Source organism: Tetrao urogallus (genome assembly GCF_951394365.1).
Source record: "Tetrao urogallus genome assembly, chromosome: 21".
In the NCBI taxonomy this organism is placed as follows: Eukaryota; Metazoa; Chordata; class Aves; order Galliformes; family Phasianidae; genus Tetrao; species Tetrao urogallus.
In genome coordinates this window covers 239,825-259,636 of record NC_136834.1, presented here as the reverse complement: position 1 = coordinate 259,636, position 19,812 = coordinate 239,825, and the positions used below count along the sequence as shown (strand labels likewise).

At 49.9% G+C, this 19,812-nt stretch overlaps 1 protein-coding gene across 1 annotated transcript in view; it reads left to right on the top strand.

The window, feature by feature from the left end:
• EIF4G3 (eukaryotic translation initiation factor 4 gamma 3) overlaps positions 1–19,812 on the top strand; it is a gene marked incomplete at both ends in the record, with an annotated part of 92,822 nt that overhangs the window by 61,068 nt on the left and 11,942 nt on the right. The window contains 14 exons of the mRNA XM_079545470.1: positions 893–1,142; positions 2,263–2,420; positions 3,565–3,690; positions 4,644–4,754; positions 8,066–8,236; positions 9,214–9,411; positions 10,103–10,249; positions 10,529–10,765; positions 12,518–12,622; positions 13,535–13,667; positions 14,737–14,831; positions 15,740–15,833; positions 17,626–17,743; positions 18,807–19,030. Coding sequence (XP_079401596.1) covers positions 893–1,142; positions 2,263–2,420; positions 3,565–3,690; positions 4,644–4,754; positions 8,066–8,236; positions 9,214–9,411; positions 10,103–10,249; positions 10,529–10,765; positions 12,518–12,622; positions 13,535–13,667; positions 14,737–14,831; positions 15,740–15,833; positions 17,626–17,743; positions 18,807–19,030 — 2,167 coding nt within the window. The remainder of the gene's footprint in view (positions 1–892; positions 1,143–2,262; positions 2,421–3,564; positions 3,691–4,643; positions 4,755–8,065; positions 8,237–9,213; positions 9,412–10,102; positions 10,250–10,528; positions 10,766–12,517; positions 12,623–13,534; positions 13,668–14,736; positions 14,832–15,739; positions 15,834–17,625; positions 17,744–18,806; positions 19,031–19,812) is intronic.

The window sequence follows — 19,812 nt, the reverse complement described above, 5'->3', positions numbered from 1 at the left end:
TTGCCTTATTGAACGCTACTAGCATTCAAGAATGTGGAGTCTTAAATGCTGTCCCAAGGGGAAATGGGTTTGAACCCTTTAAAAGTGCACCATTTGGGGGTCCCAGGGCCACTCTGGTGGCATTTGGGACATTCTTTTGCTGCACAGTGATGTCATTGTGATGTCATGACCAGAGAATGACTGTGTGGTGGAGGAGCTGGGAAGGAAAATAGCTGACATCTGTGCAAAACCGCCTCACCTGCAGTTAGACAAACTGGGAGTGTTGCCTTTGCTGCCATTCTGGTAGGGGTGGTGCATGGAAAGCCTGTTTCTTAAATGTCCTGGGTAAAACTGACAATAGAACTTACAGAGCGGGTGAGGGAACTGTAACCATTCAGGATATACACTGTGCTGGTGTGCATGTGAAGAGTGGCGCTGGCTGAGCTGCCCCTGCAGGTTCTCTCTGTATGTTCTCCTGTCAGTGCTGGAGGAGTCCCATCTTTGCACTCTTTGATATTTTCACCTGTGCTAAAATGGAACGCCATGCCATTTTAACTTGCAACCCTGCAAAAAGTGTGAAAGGATGCGGTGCATGTAGGTTGGGAGGAGAGAGAATTAAGAGCCCCTCTTGGAGCACCTCAGATTCCTTCTGTTTAATCGCTGCGGTGTCTGTGTGTGAATTCAGAATAGGGCTGTATCCTCAGAGCTCTACAATTAACAGCAGGAGTGTCAGTACATGGTGTGGTCAGCACATGTGTTGCTATGGATCTGCACAGCACGTGCAGGAAGGCTTAGGGTTAGTAGAAGCACACAAAACATGGCTGTTAGGCTGCGTGGGTGAACGGGGAGCCATCTGCAGGTGTTGGGCTCTGCAAGGGCTCTGACAGCACCTCTATGTTTGTGTCTGCTTCAGCCTAAAGTAGAAGAGGAGCTCTCGAGTGACAAAGTACTTGAATCTGAACAGGATAACATGAGCCACGGGTTTCAGCTGGAGAGAGACCCCTCCGAACTTAAAAAAGTGAAACCTGTGGAAGAGAACGGAGAGCAGGAGGCAGAGCCTGTCCGCAATGGTGCTGAGAGCATGTCGGAGGGAGAGGGGGCCGATGTGACCTCGGGCTGCACAGAGGGCTCTGCTGAAGGGCCTGCGCTGCAGTACAAGCCAGGTAAGCACGCTCCGGGCTGCTGCAGGGTTGCTTGCCTTCTGCTGGGATTCACAAACCAGTGGGCTCTGAGAAGCTGCACATAAGCAGACACGGTTTTTACTAAACGCTGTGAAAGTCCCAACTGGGTGCTGCACAAGAGTGAGTGTGTGTGCAGTTTTAGTCACCTGATCAAACAGGAATTGTAAGAAGGAGAGAAGCAATGCTTGATCGTCAGCCCAGGCTCTGCTGCTGAGCTGTGGTGGTGCAGTTTTTCTGATGAAATACATCGTGCAGGCTCAGAGGGCAGTGGGGGGCCCCCATTCCTGGAGTTGGCCAAGGCTGTGGATGGGCCCAGGGCTGCCTGAGCTGGTGGGGCAGCCAGCCCACAGCAGGGGTGGGGATGGATCACCGCTGAGGTCCCTCCTAACCCAGAGCCATTCTGTGAGTGTGACACTGTGCTCTTGTTGCTGGTTGGTGCTATGTACAGTCTGCCTGGGGGTGTTATTATGGAGACCACTCGTAGGCCGGACCCTCGGGAAGTTCACCTTATTAAGAGAGACCTTGAGACCATCTCACTTTACAGTTGGTACCAATTTCTAAGTTATTTCTTATTCAAGTGGAGCTTCCTCAAAATAAATGAAGTCATTTGCTTAGGAGCCTGGAAATTCTGTGAAACAAATTAAGGAAAGACCTTGAGAGGAGGTCTGCTTGAGGAGAGGCTCCTGCGGGGATCAGGCTGCTGAGAACCCAAAACCACTGATCAGGGAGTGAAATAAAGAAAAAAGATAAAGCTTTAGCAGCAGGTGTGAATGGACAGGCCAAAGCACAGCAGCAGCCTGGCATCCGTGCAGCACAAACGTGGCATCTCCTGCAGATGTGAAGAGTAAAGTGAGGGGACGTGGGCTCCAGGTTGGTTATTAGTTCCACATGGCGCTGGGCTGGCCGTGTGCCCCCACTTGGTTATGTTCCTTTCATGTGACGTATGTTCCTCTCCTCGCTGCCTGGCGGGCTTCAAAATTAAAATTCAAGTCCAACTTCCTGCGCAGCATTAGCTGACTCTTACCTTCGGATTAAACAGGAACGTGTCTTCGAAAGTGGAGGTTTTGCTCCCTGTGAATCTCAGCAGCTTCTCTCATTATAGAGCAGTGGAAGCCTCTGGACCCAGATGGGAAGAAGCAGTACGACAGGGAGTTCCTGCTGGACTGCCAGTTCATGCCTGCCTGCATCCAGAAGCCAGAAGGGCTGCCTCCCATCAGCGACGTGGTTCTCGACAAGGTGAGAGGAGAGCCCATCAAACAGGTGCGTGCAATCCCTTTGGTTTCGTGGTTTTTCTTACTGAATTCAGATCTTTGATGTATTCTGTCTCGTTCACCTTTTTGGCAAAGACTTCTGTCAGGAAGGGGAAAATCAGGAAGGGCTCGTGTCACATCACAAGATTTGTTGAGTAGTGAATGAGTGCAGACAATTTAAAATCTGAAACACTGGTTTTCTTAATGGTCTGTATCCTGGATTAAGTTACACTGAGTAGTTTTAAAATTGAAAGTGCTGTCTTACAGCCATTAAGACCCAAGGATATTAGCAAAGCAAGAGCAAAAGGAGAGCCGTTGTCTTTTAAGAGTTCATTTCTGCCGCTAGGAAAGCATAGCCCTGCTTGTGGGCAGGCTGTTTTCATCTGAAGCAGTTGTGTTGATACCTATGAGCAGGTCTAATAAACGATGACTAATACCTTGGCTCTCACAAAGCTTTGTGATTGTAAGCCGCCTTATTACAGATGTGCTTCTCCCTCCTGTACATCTGTGTATTGAAGTACTCCTTATCTGGGTGGGCTGCCGTCAGGAGCCTGTTCCTATCTCTGTTGGAGCTGTGTAGTTTGGTGTGAGCACCACAGGCTCGTTCTTAACATTCGAGCATAGTTCAGATGTAGGTGATTCTCACGTGTAGAAATGTTTCTACTCTGAATTTCGTGCCCAGACAAATTGTGACACACAGCACTGTTCCCAAAATGATTCCATCCTCCCACTAGTTTTCTGTGCTGGCTTCTCACTGCTCTGTCTGCTCTTGGGCTGCCTGTGCTCAGCCAGCAGTCTCTTGTGTTATCACCACAGGGATTTGTTCGAGGGAAGGTGACAGCTCTGGGATCCCAAAACAGGACAGCTGCATTCGTTGTGCACAGGACGGGCCTGTGCTGGCATGGTTTTATCTTCCTTAAATGATATTAAGCTTTGAAACGTTTCTGAGCATCACATATTTCCACAGTTGCCATCAGTGGAAGGCATTAAGTGCGCCTTTAGTGTAATGGGAGTGCATAAAACTTGCCTGGTTTGTGAAAAGCGTCATTTGGATATTAAGTATGAATGTTATGGTTTAGCAGAGACTGTAGAGCTGCGATAGCTGCAGCACCCACTGACGAGGCCGTGTTTGTCTGCTCTGCTCTGCAACGCAGGTCAACCAGCCCAAATTGCCACTGAGGACCCTGGACCCTCGGATACTGCCTCGAGGCCCAGACTTCACGCCAGCCTTTGCTGATTTTGGGAGGCAGCCTTCCGGTGGAAGAAACGTATCTGGAAGTGTGAGTTTTCCCCAGCTTGCTAATTTAACAACTGGTCTTGGCGCTCATGGAGTCCTTCCTCACGTGTTTGGGCATTTTCCAGTATTCCAATGGTTCTGGTTTTGTCTGGCTTGAGTGCAAGGGAGATATTTTCTTGGCTGTCAGAGTTTAGGAAAACAGGCAAAACACTGTGGATGTTTTTAATCGGTATGTGTTGCACTTAACATGAACTTGATCTCTTCCTTCCTCTTTTCCTTCTTGAGAATGTGGAAATGTATTTCCATGCTGTGGATTTGTCAGTCCATGTGTGCAGGCGTCCGTATCTCATACAACAACATGTTGGCATACTTTGGTCGCTTCATTCCTCATTTTTCTGCCTTTTCCTCTGCTTTCCTTTCACATTCTCTTCTTTGCCCTTTGCCTGGCTTTGCCCAAACCCTTCACCCTGCTTCTGAATTCCTCCTTTCTGTCTGTGCTGTGCTGTGTTATTCTAGGAGCTGCAGCCGGGTCGGAGCTGCCTCATGTGTCATCACTCATCTTCCATCTCTCTCTCTAAATACATTCAGGTTGTCTGTCTGGTTGCATCTAGTCGTGTATCCATCTCTTACCATTCAGAACCGCTGGTTCCAAAGACCTTCACTTAAATAACTTTGACTTCTGAGTGTGCAGATTTCCAGATTTCGGAGCCGAGCCCGGCGGTGGTGCTGCAGACTTTGAGTTGCTGTAATGTTTCTGGTTGGGGAGCAGTCTTTGGCTGGTTCCTCGGTGCTGGGCACACGTCCTTGTCTTCAAGTAGCTTCGCTGTCGCGGTTTGTCTCAGAGCGCGGCGCGGTCCTGAGGCGGTGCTGCTCTTTGAGGTCACCATCGCTTGCCATGCTCAGAGATGCTGCAGTGGGCTGCAGGTTGTGCCCGGCGCTGTCCATCCTTCGTGTGGCACCTCAGTGACACCGCTGTTGCTCTTTCTCTTTTCACAGGCCTGCAAAGTGCAGAGCAGCCCTGGATTGCCGTCCCTGGCTCGGTGCGGTTCCCCAGCATGCCCTCTCTTGGTCTCGCCTCACCCACCATTGAGGAACCTGCCAATAGGGGTAAGCCACATCCCCCCTTCCTTCCCCATCTTTGCACCTTTTTGTAGAGTTTGTTTTTTTCCCGTATCACCCGCTGTTGATAATGAACCACCGGCAGAAAGCTTTACAAAAAGGTGCAACATTGTTTTAAAAGAACAAAAAGAAAAAAAAAAAAAAGAAACAAGACTTGCATTGTACCCCTCTAGGCAGTCTTCAGTGGTGGGTGGGACAGCACCAGCTGAGGGCATGCTGGGACGTTGGCCTGAGCGGGATCCACGAGGGGTCTGCACTTTGCAGACCTATGGAAAGGGGGAGAAAAGGTAAGTGCTGCTTGCCCCGTTCATTTGGAGCATCCCGCACATAACATACATCCTACATCTGCGCCTCGAAGGGCAGTGCCTCTCTTTGCATCTTCCCCAGGAGGGCCGGAAGGGGACGTTGCTTAACGAGCGGCTGTCCTGCGGTGTTGGTGTGCAGGATGAGCGCTTCTTGGCCCACGTAGAGGCAGCCGTTGCCTCGTGGCGCATGGCAAAGCCCGCGTGCACGCTGTCTGCTCAGCCATCCAGCCTCCGCAGAGGCCATGCTCATAACGCCATCCCAGCCCACCGCCTGCTCCTTGCCCTCAAAATAACATCAAGCAGCTCCGTGCTAACAAGCTTACGGCACGTGGAAATCTTTTATTTTGCTTCCCTGGCTTTGTCTTTCCCCTTCTTTTCTTTTAAATGTTTTGTGTGACTGTTTTCAGACCGTAATCAGTTCAGATGGGATCAGGAGTGCCGTCACACAGGAACAAAACACTTGTTATTGCTGTAGGGAAGAAGGTAGAGGTAGAGCCGCGTGCCGTGGGGGAGGAGTGCTCGGTCCCTCGGCTGTGCTCATCCCCACTGGTGGTCTGGGCTCCCCAGGGTGCTGCTGCTGGGAAGCTGCATTGCTGGGCTCTGTGCCCCCCGGGAGGGCGGCTGTTCCTGTCTCACACCTGTGCCCAAGGGAGCAGCAGCTCCATGGTTTCTTGGATGCTGTTGCACCAGGACCACGGATGGAGAGTAGGAGGTGTGAGGCTTTGGCTGCTCAGCAGGACTTGTGTCCGTGCCTCTGTCTGCTCTCCTTTTTGCCCCCGTTTATCTGGAGGGACGGGTAACGTAGGTTAATAAGCAGATCTGCTAAGTGCTTCTCCATGCCTTTAGCAGAAAATGTGAGTGCAGCACAAGTGCTGCAATCAGAGGTGTTACGGATCTGTTATTATCTATGGGGACTGGGCTGTGACAGGAGGCCAGGCATGAGCTCGGTGCCTCTTCCACTTGCTGCTTTGTAAATTTGCAACAAAAAATAGACAGCTCTTCCTGTTCAGAGTTTGTGATTTGTGTATTTCATCTCACATTCAAAGGAGGCCTCTGTTCACTTTTAAAACTTAATCCAACACTCAGCTAGTTTGTCTCACTTATTAAAAAAAATAAAATCTTAAAGCCTTTGTTTTATTAATGCCTGTAGAGGTCTGGTGTCAGAGGCAGGCAGATTGGAGAGAGCTGTGAGGGCAGCTTGCATGTCCTCCTGCTCCACACTGACATTCTGCAAGGTGCACCGTCAGTTTGAAAGATGTGATCAGTGCCTGCAGGGCAGCTGCGTGCTCAGGAGCTGCACCCTGTGGCTCAGTGGTCCCTCGGGCCAGGGGCACCTCAGTGGGAGAGACATGGGACAGCCACCACTTGTCTCTCTTTTGGGGCAGAGATTGGCCCAAGCCTTCGTGCTCCCAGGGCACGCGGCCAGCCGGAGCCTTCTGTGGCCACAGAGGTGTGTAATGAGGTCTGGTGCGTCCGGCTGGTGGCGGCTGCTCGTCTGTTGCTTTTCTTGTCTGGTTTTTGGATGGGAAGGGAGCTTCCTTGCTCCGTGGCCGCCCTTCGTGGGCGTTTGTTTGGGCAGCGCCCGTGGCTGCAGGTGGCACCAAGCGGTGCAGGCACAGAGCTGTGCCTCTGCTGAGGGTGGGTGGGCATGGCAGGGGCTACAGGAACGACCCGAGGCTGCTTTCTGTCTGACTCCAAAGGGAGCCGTGCTGCGTCGTTGTACTGCTGTTGTCCTGGGAGCTTGGTTTCTTGTATGGCTTTGTTCCAATCATGGTGTGCACCCGGGAAGCATAGAGCCCCATGTCTGTGTGGTGCAGAGACCTGGGCACATGCAGCCCTCTTCCATCCACGCCTACAGAGCGTGTCCCAGCACCAGGCCGTCGCCTTCCGACAGCTCCCCATGTGCTCACATCCACCTCGCCGAGCTGCGCGGGTCAAATCACAGATAGAAGTTAGCAGAGGGTGGGTTTCTTATTTTCAGTTGTGAGTCCGGGGCCATTCTATGGCATGTGAGGCAACATCTGAGGTCACTTCCCATGTGCATTCAGTGCAGCTGTTAGAATAACGGAGGTGGTTGGGCCTCTGCGGCACTGGCTCTGTGGCTTTGCTGAACAAAGACGTGCTTTAATGGTTTGCATGGAGCTTCCTGCTGGCCACTGAAGAGATTAATTACTTCTGTTGTAAAGAACGGGTTTTGATAATGGAATTTTACTGTGCTAATTTTTACATCGAGTTAAGAGGTTTCCAATAAATGAGTTTGGAAACGCAAGCACCGCAGGGAAAAAAATAACCTCAGTGCCACATGTGATGTGTTCAGTCCTTACCAGTTCCCAGGCGATGGGTGGGCAGTTTGTGGGCACAGCTGGTGGAACCTCCCCAGTGCTGGCGGCTCTCACACCAATGCGGGGATGGGCAGCGCGTGTCTCTTTCTCCTGTGAGCTGCAGAGCTCAATCCATAGCTGCTAGGATTCGTGTTTCCGCAGTGCAGGAGCAGCACCAATGCTCTGTTCATTGCGTTTCATGTAATTCCTGTCCCAAAATGGCTCTGTTGTCTGAAACAAGCTCCACTAAGACTTAGTGTTTTGGCAGAGCTGCTGATTAATCACTGCCTAATTGCTTGGGATGACATGTTTGAAACGCTCTGGTAAGGATGCACCTAATCCTTCAGTACCTGTTTGCAGTGATACTTCACTGACAAGGTTCCTGCTTTCCACGGGGCCGGGCTCAGTCCCACAGCGCCTGTGTAGCATCTGGGTGCAGCTGAGGTGCAGAGAGTCGGCCCCATCTGTTTTGGGAAGGGCTGCTGAGAGATGTGCTGGGTGCACACGTGGTCCCTGCGAGCAGCTGCAGCGCTGCGTGGTGTGGAGGGAGCCCTGAGCATCCCAGGCCGTGCTGGTGACTGACCTGCTGCCTTCAGCATGCTGCTCTGCGCCCTGGAGTGCTCTCGAGGCACGTGTTTAAAAGGGGATACAACAAGGAATGTTTTTGTCCTAGTTGTTGAATGTTGGACCGAGGAGATCTCAGCCGGGCCAGAGGAGGGAGCCCAGGAAGATTATCACGGTGTGTGTGAAGGAGGATGTTCACCTGAAGAAGGCAGAGAACGCCTGGAAGCCGAGCCTGAAGAGGGAGAACCAAACTGAGGACCCTGAAAATGTCAAAACCCAGGTGAGAACGTAGGCAGCGCTGCTCCGAGCATGGCTGTCTGTAACCAAGGAAAGAGGTAGTTTGCCTTGGCTGTTGTTTAAGGGCAGTGAATTCCACTCTGAATTGCAGCTTTCCTCTGCCTTAATCTTTTTTTTCATGTTTTTATTCTTAGAGTTTAAATGGCAAACCTGTACATGGAGAGCTTAAATTGTGAACACCAGACAACCTACTACCTCTCATCCAGGGTTGTTTTTCTAATGCTGTCAGATGTTTCTGACTCCATTCTAAAGCAAACAGGCTCAGACTTCCAGCACAGAACTTGCTTTTCATTCCCTTTTAGACTGCATTTCTGTACCAAGCATCAGCCACACTGAGCTTCCTCTGTGGTAATCCCCCAGCTTGTGCTGCCCAGCTCAGCCACACTTTCTCTGAAGCTTTCTCTGTGTCCCTCTCTCCCTCCTTCCCTCCATGGGGCAGCCACTGTAGGTGAGGTATTTGCCTGGCGGTAAAGCTTCTAATTCCTAGGATAAGTGGAGATAGTCGTGGAGGACACTGGGATTCTGTCCTCGGGGTTAACAGGAGCTTTGTTGACCTAATTACTGTCAGGACAGTTTTTTCCTTAGTGTCTCAAATACAGAAAAAGTTGATTGCTTCTGGATGAGGGCGGAGGTAACCGCTCCCTGTTACTTTATGTTTTGTAGCTGAATTGATAATGAAGTTGAGTGACAGCAGGGTTTTGTGCCTCAGTTGTGCTTGAAAATAAAGTGCTTAGATGTTCCCAGAACCCCTGCATTGCAGCCAGGAGCTGTGACAGCCGATAGCTGGCTTAGGGCTGGAGCTGAAACGCACAGCGAGGAGGGTTGGGGCGTACCTCAACATTCTAAAATCCTGCAGCACCTCTTCTCTGTTCTCCTCAAAAATGCATCCTGGCTCATTCCTGAAAGCCACTGTGTGCCTGTTTGGTTGGTGCTGCTCCTCAAGGCTTGTCTGTTGTGTAGGAGCTGTTCCGCAAGGTACGAAGCATCTTGAACAAGCTGACTCCCCAGATGTTCAATCAGCTTATGAAGCAAGTCACAGACCTGACGGTAGATACTGAAGAGAGGCTAAAAGGAGTCATCGACCTGGTCTTTGAGAAGGCTATTGATGAGCCGAGCTTCTCCGTGGCGTATGCAAACATGTGCAGGTGCCTCGTGACGGTAAGAGCTGCCCAAGGCCAGTGGGAATCATTCCTTGGGGAGAGCGCTCTGCGCCTTTTCCCCACGCACTGCTGGGCAGTAATAGAAGCATGGCAAGAGCAGATTGAATGTTAATTTCTGAACTTAAAGAATTTACATTGCGGGTTTCTTCCTCTTTGTTCATTGGCCATGCTTTGCTTGGAATGACACACTGCTTGGAGTGGAGGACACCAAGCATTTTGCTGTGCCTGGCTGTGAGGTGCTATGAATCACGTTTAGAAAGTCTGTTTTCTCCCTCTCATTTGGAGAGGTGCAGAGCCAAGCTAGCTTTCAGATGCTGACTGTGGGACAAACCAGCTCGTCCTCCCCCCGCGATGATTTCCATGGCGTGCCATGAAGGAGCGTGGCCCCAAGGTCTTCGGTGTGCAATAGCAGTGCTTTTAAGCAGTGAGACTTTTTGAAGGATTTAGTGAATGGAAATGTAATCTGTCTCCAGGCAGAGGTGGAGTCAGCCAAATTCTGAGTGTGACTTTCCACATGGAATCTGAAACTGCTGGAAATCATGGTGTGGTGCTTAATGGTCACAGCCGTGCAAAGTTGCTCTGCCGAATACGAAGTCCATAATAAAATGTGATGGGTGGCTTGTGGCAGATCTCATTTGTGTGTTGACTTTACCTGTATTTCTGCTGATTTTTGCTTCCTCTTCCTGCAGCTGAAAGTGCCCATGGCAGACAAACCTGGGAGCACAGTGAATTTCCGCAAGTTGCTGTTAAATCGCTGCCAGAAGGAATTTGAAAAGGACAAGGCTGACGATGATGTCTTTGAAAAGAAGCAGAAAGAGCTTGAAGCTGCTACCACTGTACGTGGAGTATTTCCCCACAGACACTCAAGAGAGCCCTCAGAAAAGGATCTCTTTTGAAGGCTGCGACCAATTGGGGGAAATATCAGAATAGTTTCACTGTTGCTGTAGCTGAATGTAATAAATATTTGCCTCGATGAGTGTTTAGAGCAGCTGCTTTTTGGCTGTTAGGAGAAAAAGAGTAAACAGGAGCAACAGCAACTGTGATTGTAAAACTGGCTCTTGAAGAGTCCTGTGCTCTTTGAACATGCTTTTTAGAGCTGTTTTTGTGTTTTACAGCCAGAGGAGAAGACCCGGCTCCATGACGAGCTGGAAGAGGCCAAGGACAAAGCGCGGCGGAGATCCATTGGGAATATAAAATTCATCGGCGAGCTTTTCAAACTGAAAATGCTGACGGAAGCGATCATGCATGACTGTGTGGTAAAGCTGCTAAAAAACCATGATGAGGAGTCCCTCGAGTGCCTTTGCCGCTTGCTGACTACCATTGGCAAGGACTTGGACTTTGAGAAAGCAAAGGTAGGGCAGGGCCAGGAGCAAGAGATGAGGCTGTATGGGCAGGGGTGGAAAAATGGGTGTGGGGTGTTTTTGTTCGAGGGTCTTTTTTTCCTCTGGGTTTTTTTTGTACGGCACGAGGAGATCATCTGCTCCTCTGTGCACGTTTCGTCACTGCCTGGCCTTGCTGCTGCCTCCTGCCCCTGGCTCATAGATTCTGTGCCGTTTGCAAAGCTTATTTCCAGTTGCAACTTGTTCCCAAGCATTTCATCCAAGTTCACATTCTTAAAGTGCTCAGTGTGTGCTGTGGGTTCCTAAAACATTATGTTGTTTCTGAAACATGAAACTGGTTCATTTCTATGGAGGGTTTATAGAAATCTACCATTAAATGTATTGTTTTGGGTTGCATTTAAAAAAAACCCTTGCGAGCTGCCCAAACCCCCAGACCTGAAACTTGGCGGGTGTGTTCATTCTGTGTCCTCATCTCCAGCTGTGCTGAAATGAAGCAGCTGTTTTGCAACTGCACTGCTCCAGTGTCCTCCTGCTGACTCTCCAGCAAATGTATGTGTAACTGGGAGCGTCGTGCACTCCGTGAGCTCTTATTGGCACAGGCATCTGCTTCTCCTTTGCTAAAGTTTGGGATGAAAAAGCACTGAAGGCTTTTGCCAGAAATCAGTCAGACTCAGCCCTGGAAATGAACAGAGCTAATTGCTTTCAGCTGCTCTGCAGAGGGAGGAGTGCTCTTACAGCGCTGGATTGCAGGGATCGCAGCGAGTCAGTCCTGATCCTCACAGGGACTCCTTGGAGAAGCAGTTTCCCAAACTGCTGTGTGGGGCATGGCCTGAAGTTGTGTAGTTTGCTGCTCATTCCCCAGACTGAATACCCTGCATCATGAAATAGTGTGTGCGCTGTTGGTGCAGCTTTGAAAGGGCCAAAAAGAGAGATTTAAAACTCCACGTGCTTTGGGAAAAAAACAGGGTCTGACTTCTGAGCAGAAGCTGAGGTCATGCTGGATGAATCCTGGACACTCTTTCAGCCTTTGTTAGCATGGAAATGGCGTCATGGCGGCCTCGGTGTGCAGCCCCTGTGTCCTGTCCTTGTGGTTGTTCTTCCTACAGGATTGAGTGAGAATCCCTCATTTCATGGAGGAGATGCTGTGTTATGTGTTGCTGTTGAAGCTGAAGTGGCAGTGAGTTGTTATTAAAATTTCTGGGAAAAGTCCACTTCAAATATTTTTCCCATCATTCGTGCCTTTGGAAACCTTTGCTCATATGGCTGAAACTTTCCAGAGCAAGGCTGGAACCACATTCTAGTTTATGTAGGTGTGAGGAAAAGGACTTCGCAGGTTCTTAACGAGGGGAAGGAGAAACATTTTATAAAACTGCCAGGCCAAATCTAGACCTAGTGAAGGCTTTGCAGTGACACCACTTTGTTTTAGTGAAGATTTGGCTTCTTTGCTTCATGACTTTCTGAAGGAAAAGCCATAAGATGGAACGTATGGTATGATGTTGGATTTGGAACTACAGTTCCGCCTGTGAAACAGCTTCATGTTGTGCATCTGCTCCCTCTTTTGCCTTCTGACCCAGACTGGGACAGGTTGGGGAGGTGAAGCAGCAGAACAGTGCAGGGGTTTTGTGCCCAAGCGCACCCCAAGAAGGCCAGGTCCCAGCTGTGCTGCTGGCACAGAGGTGCTGCAATCCAAAACCCACTGCCTCCCCAAAGAGGGAGTGTTTTTATTTTCTTCCAGAATACACTGATGATGTTTCTCTTGTGCAGCCTCGCATGGACCAGTATTTTAATCAGATGGAGAAGATTGTGAAAGAGAGGAAAACGTCTTCAAGGATTCGGTTCATGCTGCAGGATGTGATAGACCTAAGGCTGGTAGGTACCAACCCAGCAAGTAACAGAGCATTTTCCCTTCCTGGCACTGCCCTCACAGGAGGTCAGGCAGTGCAGTATTGACAGGGTGAGATCTGGACCCTTTGTCATTCAGAAGTTTGGCAATGAGGATTGTCTTCTTTTTTTGTCTCACTAAAGGGCAGGGCTGGCAGACAGCTGTGCTGCTTTACTAATGCTGGCTGTTCTGGTTCAGCTAACTAAGCTGCAGAAATGGCAAACTGGAGACCACTTGGTGAGGCGCGGTGTGAGCAGGGATCTGCCCCCTTGGATTCAAGTGAGGGTTTTGAACAGAGCCCAAGTGTTAGACTGGGGCTCTCAGCGAAGAGGGCTTCTCAGCATAGGGTTCCTACAGCAGGTTGCTCAGGAAGGCATCCAGGTGAGTCTTGAATATCTTCAGAGAAGGAGATTCCACCACCTCTATGGGCAGCCTGTTGTAGGACTCTGTCACTTCTGTATTTTCAGATGTTCATATTTTTTCCTCAGCCTTGGAGGAGGGGCTCCAATGAATGCTGCCAGTAGTAAGAGCAGAACCACAGCATCCTTCCTCTAGCCCATCTCTTTCTCTTCACATAGAAAGACTGGAAAACTGGAAATGTTCAAGGTGCTAGGGGTTAAAATGTATGGAATTCAGTCGTGCCTCCTCACAGTCAGGTCTTCACTGCAGCCTTCAACCCTATAGATACGTTACAGCCAGTGTGCTGAAGCATGCAGTTCTACCTTGGTGCTGGGATAGCCGTGTCAGCAGCATGACCCAACTGCAATCCCTTGCAGTGCAGCCTCACTGACACGGCACAAGGTTTAGGGAGCTTTAGGCCTCCTTCAGTGTGCTCAAAGTAACCCATTTATGATGCTCCGCTCCAAGAAATGTCACGAGCACCTTTGTTTCTCTCTCAGTGCAACTGGGTTTCACGGAGAGCAGACCAAGGCCCGAAGACCATTGAGCAGATTCATAAAGAAGCCAAGATAGAAGAGCAGGAAGAACAGAGGAAGGTCCAGCAACTCATGACCAAAGAGAAGAGGAGACCAGGTAAAATAAAAGTCAGGTTTCTCTCTTCAGTCATTTCAGATCCAGTGACCATGGTCAGAATCCTGTAGGAGTCTTTTTTTGCCAAAATGCAAAGAGCAAAGGGATTTGGGGCCGTATCATGGCTGGGGCTGGAAGAGGAGCAGGTGCACCATGGATTGGCCATGTTTTGCTCAACTCCCTTGGTGAAAGATAAACATTGCAGGCTAGTAGTGCTTGGGTTTCATGTTCATGCAAGCCATACCTGAAATCTGTGCTAACAGCTTCCTATCCAGGAGCCAGATTTGCCGTCCATTTTTGTTTTCAGCAGCATTTAATTTCAAGAGAACAGCATCGGATTTCAAGAGTAACCACGTTGTCTTTCGCAGTTAAAGTTTTGAGGTGTTAACTCTGCGTGAGAAAGTGTTCTAGCATCAACTTCAATTGCTACCAGCCCTCGGAGTTGACACTACCTGAAGATGAATGTAAAGTAACTGATGCTTTTAGAGGCACAGGACCAGAGCAGGCAAACCTGCTTGGTTTCTGAGGCATTGTGGTACCTCTGTGAAAACAGAGCATGAAGAAAATGCACACAGACTTTGTTTCCATTAGCCTGAAATTGTTGTCTGTAGAAGGTAGGGAACTGTTTGAATGGTTCTGCACTTCAACTGTCTCTGGCACTGCTGAAATCTGTGCAATGAGTGCAGGCTTTGGTTAGCCACGGCATGTCTTCTCTCCTTTGTTGAGCTTGTTAACACACAGTATGTGCAGCTGTACTGAAGCAGAATGAGAGCAAACTGAGAAATTGTTCTGTAAACAGGAACCTGCCTTGAAAAATACTGTTTTGTTTTGTTGTTTTTTTTTTTAAATGTTAAGACTGTTTTTTAACAGTAGCGAGGCAGATTTAGATGTCATGTTAATCCAGAGGGACGTTCTGAAGGAGGTGATTTCTGCACAGAACTGCGTTCAGGCTCAGCAGAAACGTGCCATCTTCTTTATCTCCTCCTCCTGAACTGGGAGATGATCGCCCACCATCCCCTGGGGCACCATGGGGCCAGAGACGAGCTGAAGGTGGTGTGTTTGTTGTCTGCAGGTGTCCAGCGGGTTGATGAAGGTGGATGGAACACTGTGCAGGGGACAAAGAACAGCAGAGTGCTGGACCCTACCAAGTTCCTTAAAATCACCAAGGTGGGTGACAGCATGGGGCTCATTCAGAGCAACAAGGTGCCAAGTCTTACCTGGTTGCATCTGTCTGTCTCACCAAGCAGAATTCTGACATAAGTGGGCATTTCCCAGATGTTCCTGTGCTCTGTGCCTGAGTTTTGCTCTCAGTGTCCAGATATTCAGAGAACAGCAAAGCAGAACCTGACAGACTGCAGTCGTTCTGCAGATGAAGCTCAGTTTGTTTCTTGTGGAAGTCATAAAACAACCTTCAGAACTTAATTCACGAGAGAGATTCAGCCCGCTTTTGTCTGGGCTTACAGCTCACCTGGGAAAAGTCCTTCTGCTCTGTTTAATGCAAGTGCAGTACAAATAGACCAAGGTCCACAGCTGCTGCATTGTTGGAAGGTGCGAAGAGTTCGCACAAAGAGATCTTCAGGATCACAACCTCTCATCAGTAAATTCACCTACTGAGCACTGTAAAATCAATGTTCTCTTCTTGTCAAACTCTGCTGTTCCCTCCAAATTCTACAGCCCATTGCCCTTTGAATCCTATTACTGTGCAGATTCACCCTAGGGCCATTGCTGGTACATGGAGTGGACTGTAGAGCAGTTTTACTTGTCGTAACAAACCAAATGTCTTCCCAGAACTGATATATGGTACTTTTTCCTCCTTGAGGAATTAAGTAATTTTTAATGAAATAAAGCTCGTGGTCATGATGAATGTCTTTCACTGACACTTTGGACGAGGCTGCTTGTAGTGACCTTTGTTGGTTGCGTCCTCTGTTCTTGGCTAGAGATGAGTCTTCCAAAATTTAAGTGCACTTTAGTATTCACAAGGTGGACACTTTCACCACAACGTAAATACTCCGTTTATAAATAAAGAAGCCAATTGTTCCCCTGTAACCATATGTCCTGATGTGTTTTTTTTACAGCCCACAATAGATGAGAAGATTCAGCTTGTGCCTAAAGCCCAGTTGGGCAGCTGGGGAAAGGGCAGCAGTGGTGGAGCAAAGGCAAGCGAGATGGGTAAGCAGGGATGCATCCTCACCCTCTGCGTTGCTACCAGCTGTCAGAGAACACCTTCAGATTCACAGAATGGTTGGGTTGAAGAGGAACTTAAAGATCATCTAGTTCCAACCCCTGCCATGGGCTGCCTGCCCCCCACCAGCTCAGGCTGCCCAGGGCCCCATCCCACTTGGCCTTGTGCACCTCCAGGGATGGGGCATGCATACTGCTACGGGCAGCAGTGCCAGGGCCTCACCACCCTCTGAGTGGAGAATTTCCCCCTGACATCTGACCTAAATCCCCCCTCTTTTATTTGCAAACTTTCTCCCTTGTCCTGTCGTCATTCTTGCCAGGAGCAGATTTGGTGGGAGCAGACAAATGCACTCCCTGCACTGTGGTGTATTGCAGTGCACATGACCGTGAACCCCCTCAGGAGGACCGTCCATGGTTTGAAGTGGGATTCAGATGTCATAGAATCTTAGTATCATAGAATCACCAAGATTGGAAAAGATCTCCAAGATCATACAGTCCAACCACGCACCTCCCACCAATATTTTACCACTAAACCGTCCCTCACTATGACATCTAAACATTTTTTGAGTATTTCTTAAACGCTTCCAGGGATGGTGCTTCAGCTGCCTCCCAGCAGCCCATCCCAGCACCTCTCCACTCCTTCACAGAGGATTTTTTCCTGACATCCAACTTGAACATCACCTGGTGTAACTCGAGGCCATTGCCTCTCATCCTGTCACTAATTAGGTGAGAGCAGACGCCAACCCCACCTCACCACAAGCTCCTTTCTGGAGTTGTAGAGAGTGATGAGATTCCCCTGAGCCTCCTCTTCTCCAGACTGACCCATCCCAGCTCCCGCTCCCCATAGGGCTGTGCACCGCATCCCTCACCGCTCCATTCCCTCAGCTGCAGTACTGGCTGTGACCGGCTGCCAGCTGGATGTGACTTCATTCACCACCACTCCCTGTGCCCTCAGACAGTTCTTTACCAGCAAGGAGTGCACCTGTCCCAGCCGTGGGCTGCAGCTTCCCCAGCACAGTGCTGTGGGAGGCAGTCGGGAGCTTTGCTGAACTCTAGGTAGACTTCATCAGCAGCCTTTCTCTCATCTACCAGGCGGGTCACTGCACCGCAGGAGGTTGCTCAGGCAGGACCTGCCTCTCGCAAACCCACATTGTGCAGCTCAGTCCCCCAGCTGTCCCACACGTGCTGTGTGACCTCCCTCAAGATAACTATTGAGCTCTGAAGAGGAAAACTGCAGGAGGTGCTGCAGTCGGGTCTGATGCTGAATGATGCAAGGGAGGTGTTCACAGGGGCTCTGAGCTGACACAGCTCAGGGCGTCATGCTGATCCTGTCACAACAGGAGTTTCTTACAGCCTCTCCTCTCGTGCAGCTGCAGAGCCGGGGAGAAACTGGTGACATAGTGGGTTAGCACCTGTGCCCCTCTGAGTGCACAGTGCTGCTTGTGGCAGACAGCACAACCTCCTTGCTTCTCACCCTGAGAGAGGAATCTCTCCTATGGCTTTATTTATTTGTTTCTTTAGGGTGGGAGTGTTGATTTGGGGTGTTTTCTAAACAATCAGATGGAGAAGGCTCCACCAGCACTATGAGCAGTAAGCAGCTGTGTCCCTCTGCTTTGCCTCCAAAGGCAAAGGACGAGTGGAGCAGGAGCAGCCTTTTCCCACTGGTTCCCTCCCCATCGCTCTGAAAACAGCAACTGCTTAAATGCCTGTGTGATGTGAGGTGTTGGCAGCTACTGACCTTGCCGTTCCTCTTCTCTGTGTTGTCTTTGTGGTCTCCCAGACTCCCTACGACCAAGTGCCACTAATTTGAATAGATTTTCTGCACTGCAGCCTCCAGTCTCATCTGTATCTGCCTCATCTGCATCCTCAGAACTAGATTCTCGCAGGGCCTTAACGAGGTAAGGTTTGCCCTGCCAGTGAGTTTTCCCTTCTGCTCTCTGTATGCTTGCTCTTTCACTTGCTGCTCTAGTTTCTGGAAGAATGAAAACAATGAGAATTTCATGGAGCTTCCAGGAACAGCGGGGTCATTTTTCCCCATGTGTACTTTGAGCTGACTTAAAATGCATCTTTCATAGTATTATACGAGAGGCAAGTGGTATTCAATTTTAAAGGCATTATGAACGTTTCAGCTTCCACTTTGCAGTCACCCTTTCTAAAGGACACCGTGTGAGCGCTTCGCAACGCATTCAGGGATGTTCAGATAAAAACAGGAGTTGAACGCAGTGCTCATGTGTTCAGCCAGGTCACTGGATTTGTTGATCCAACAAACGTGCTTAAAGCCCTGCTCAAATGTGGCAAGGCTCTTAGAGCTCTCTGGCTGTCCCTGGCCCCTTCCCATGTGACCAGGCCTCTGCCTCATGCATCCACGAGGCCATGCAGTTCTCACACACCTGATCACACCAGGACTGCAGCCACTCCAGCCTGTAGCATGGAATATGAATTAATCCTTAGTAATTTGCTTCCTTGGGACACACTTTGTAAATGTGTGGTTCATTTGGAGTCATTAGTTCTTCCTTGCAGTACACACCAGCTAGCATGCTGTTGTATTGATTCCTTGCTCGCATTCCCTCCTCTGTCACATGCAGCTCTTATCACCTGGAGGCTGTTCCATTTTGGCTCTGTTTGAGGTTCTTTTTCAATAAATGGGTAGAAATGCACCACTGCCTTACAGTGAAACAGTGCCTTTACATCACAGACTTCACCACTGCACATTTAAAATGGGTGCTGTAATGACTTCAGTCATTACATTCACGCTTTTCTGCGTGTTCTCTGGCTCTGCCTGCCCGCTCCATGTGCTGGTTGTGTTTGTGTGTCTCTGAGACTTGTGATTATAATCAGTGGAGCTACAGCTGTGAGAAGTTGAGACAGCAGTCCTGCTGGGCTGAGGATCTGTCATTACCAGGACTGTGAGCTGGGGTTACTCTTACTGTGCTTTCAAGTGCATGTGGTTTTGTTCTGCAGTCGCGGGAGCACAGGCAGGGAGAAGAACGATAAACCTCTCCCACCTTCCCTGTCCCGCCCCAACACCTTCCTCCGGGGCAGCAGCAGTAAGGAGCTGCTGCTCGACAATCAGGCACAGGAGGAGCAGAGGAGAGAGATGCTGGAGACGGTGAAGCAGCTGACAGGCGGCATGGAGATGGACAGGAACAGCGCAGAGGCAGAGAGGAGCAAAGCCAAGGAGTCTGGTATGCAGCTCTTCCGTACTCAGGGGACCTTGCTGAATGCATGGAAAGGCTCACCGGAGAATTCATAGGTAGAAGCGACGGGGGTCTGTGCTGTGGTGTGAATATTTGGCCCACAGAGACGTGCTGTTGAGCTGTGATAGCTGAGAACCTCCCAGAGGTTTGTAACACAACTGATATCTACAGGTTTTAGCGTCGTCTTCTGCCACCAGCTCCTCTTTGTGTTTCCTCAGAGCAGAAGGCTGCAGGGAGCAACAAAGCGCGAGCACGTGGCATTGTCCTTCCTGCTGGTGCCCTGTTGCTGTTGCCACCTGTTCCTGGGAGACAGGTCCCCAAAATCAGCATCAAGGAGCATCTCAGTGTATCTTGTCTCCTGTGATTAGGCGTATTGGCAAAGCTTGAGCAGAATCAGTGTATGGCGCGTTGTGTGCTTGGAGGGACCTCTTTTTTTGCCTTTGTGTTGGATGGTTGTTCATCCCCAGCCGGTTACAGAATTGGCACAACCGGAGGATGTAACCAAGCACAGGTCCAGCCCACAGGCATTCCCTTGGGTGTGGGCTTCTCTCCAGGCCGGAGCAGAGGAGGGAACTGGTTGTTCCCAAGGCAGAATCCCCAGGTGGAGCTTTTAGCTCTGCTCATTGCCAGCCCTGGTTCCACGCAGGGCCCAGTGCAGCGTGGTGTTAGCACCACTGGGTCGACCTGCTGCTGTGTCAGAGCTGCAGCTCCCACTTCTGGATCTTGATTTGCTAGCGAGGATGTATTGAGGACATTTAAGACAGCATTCC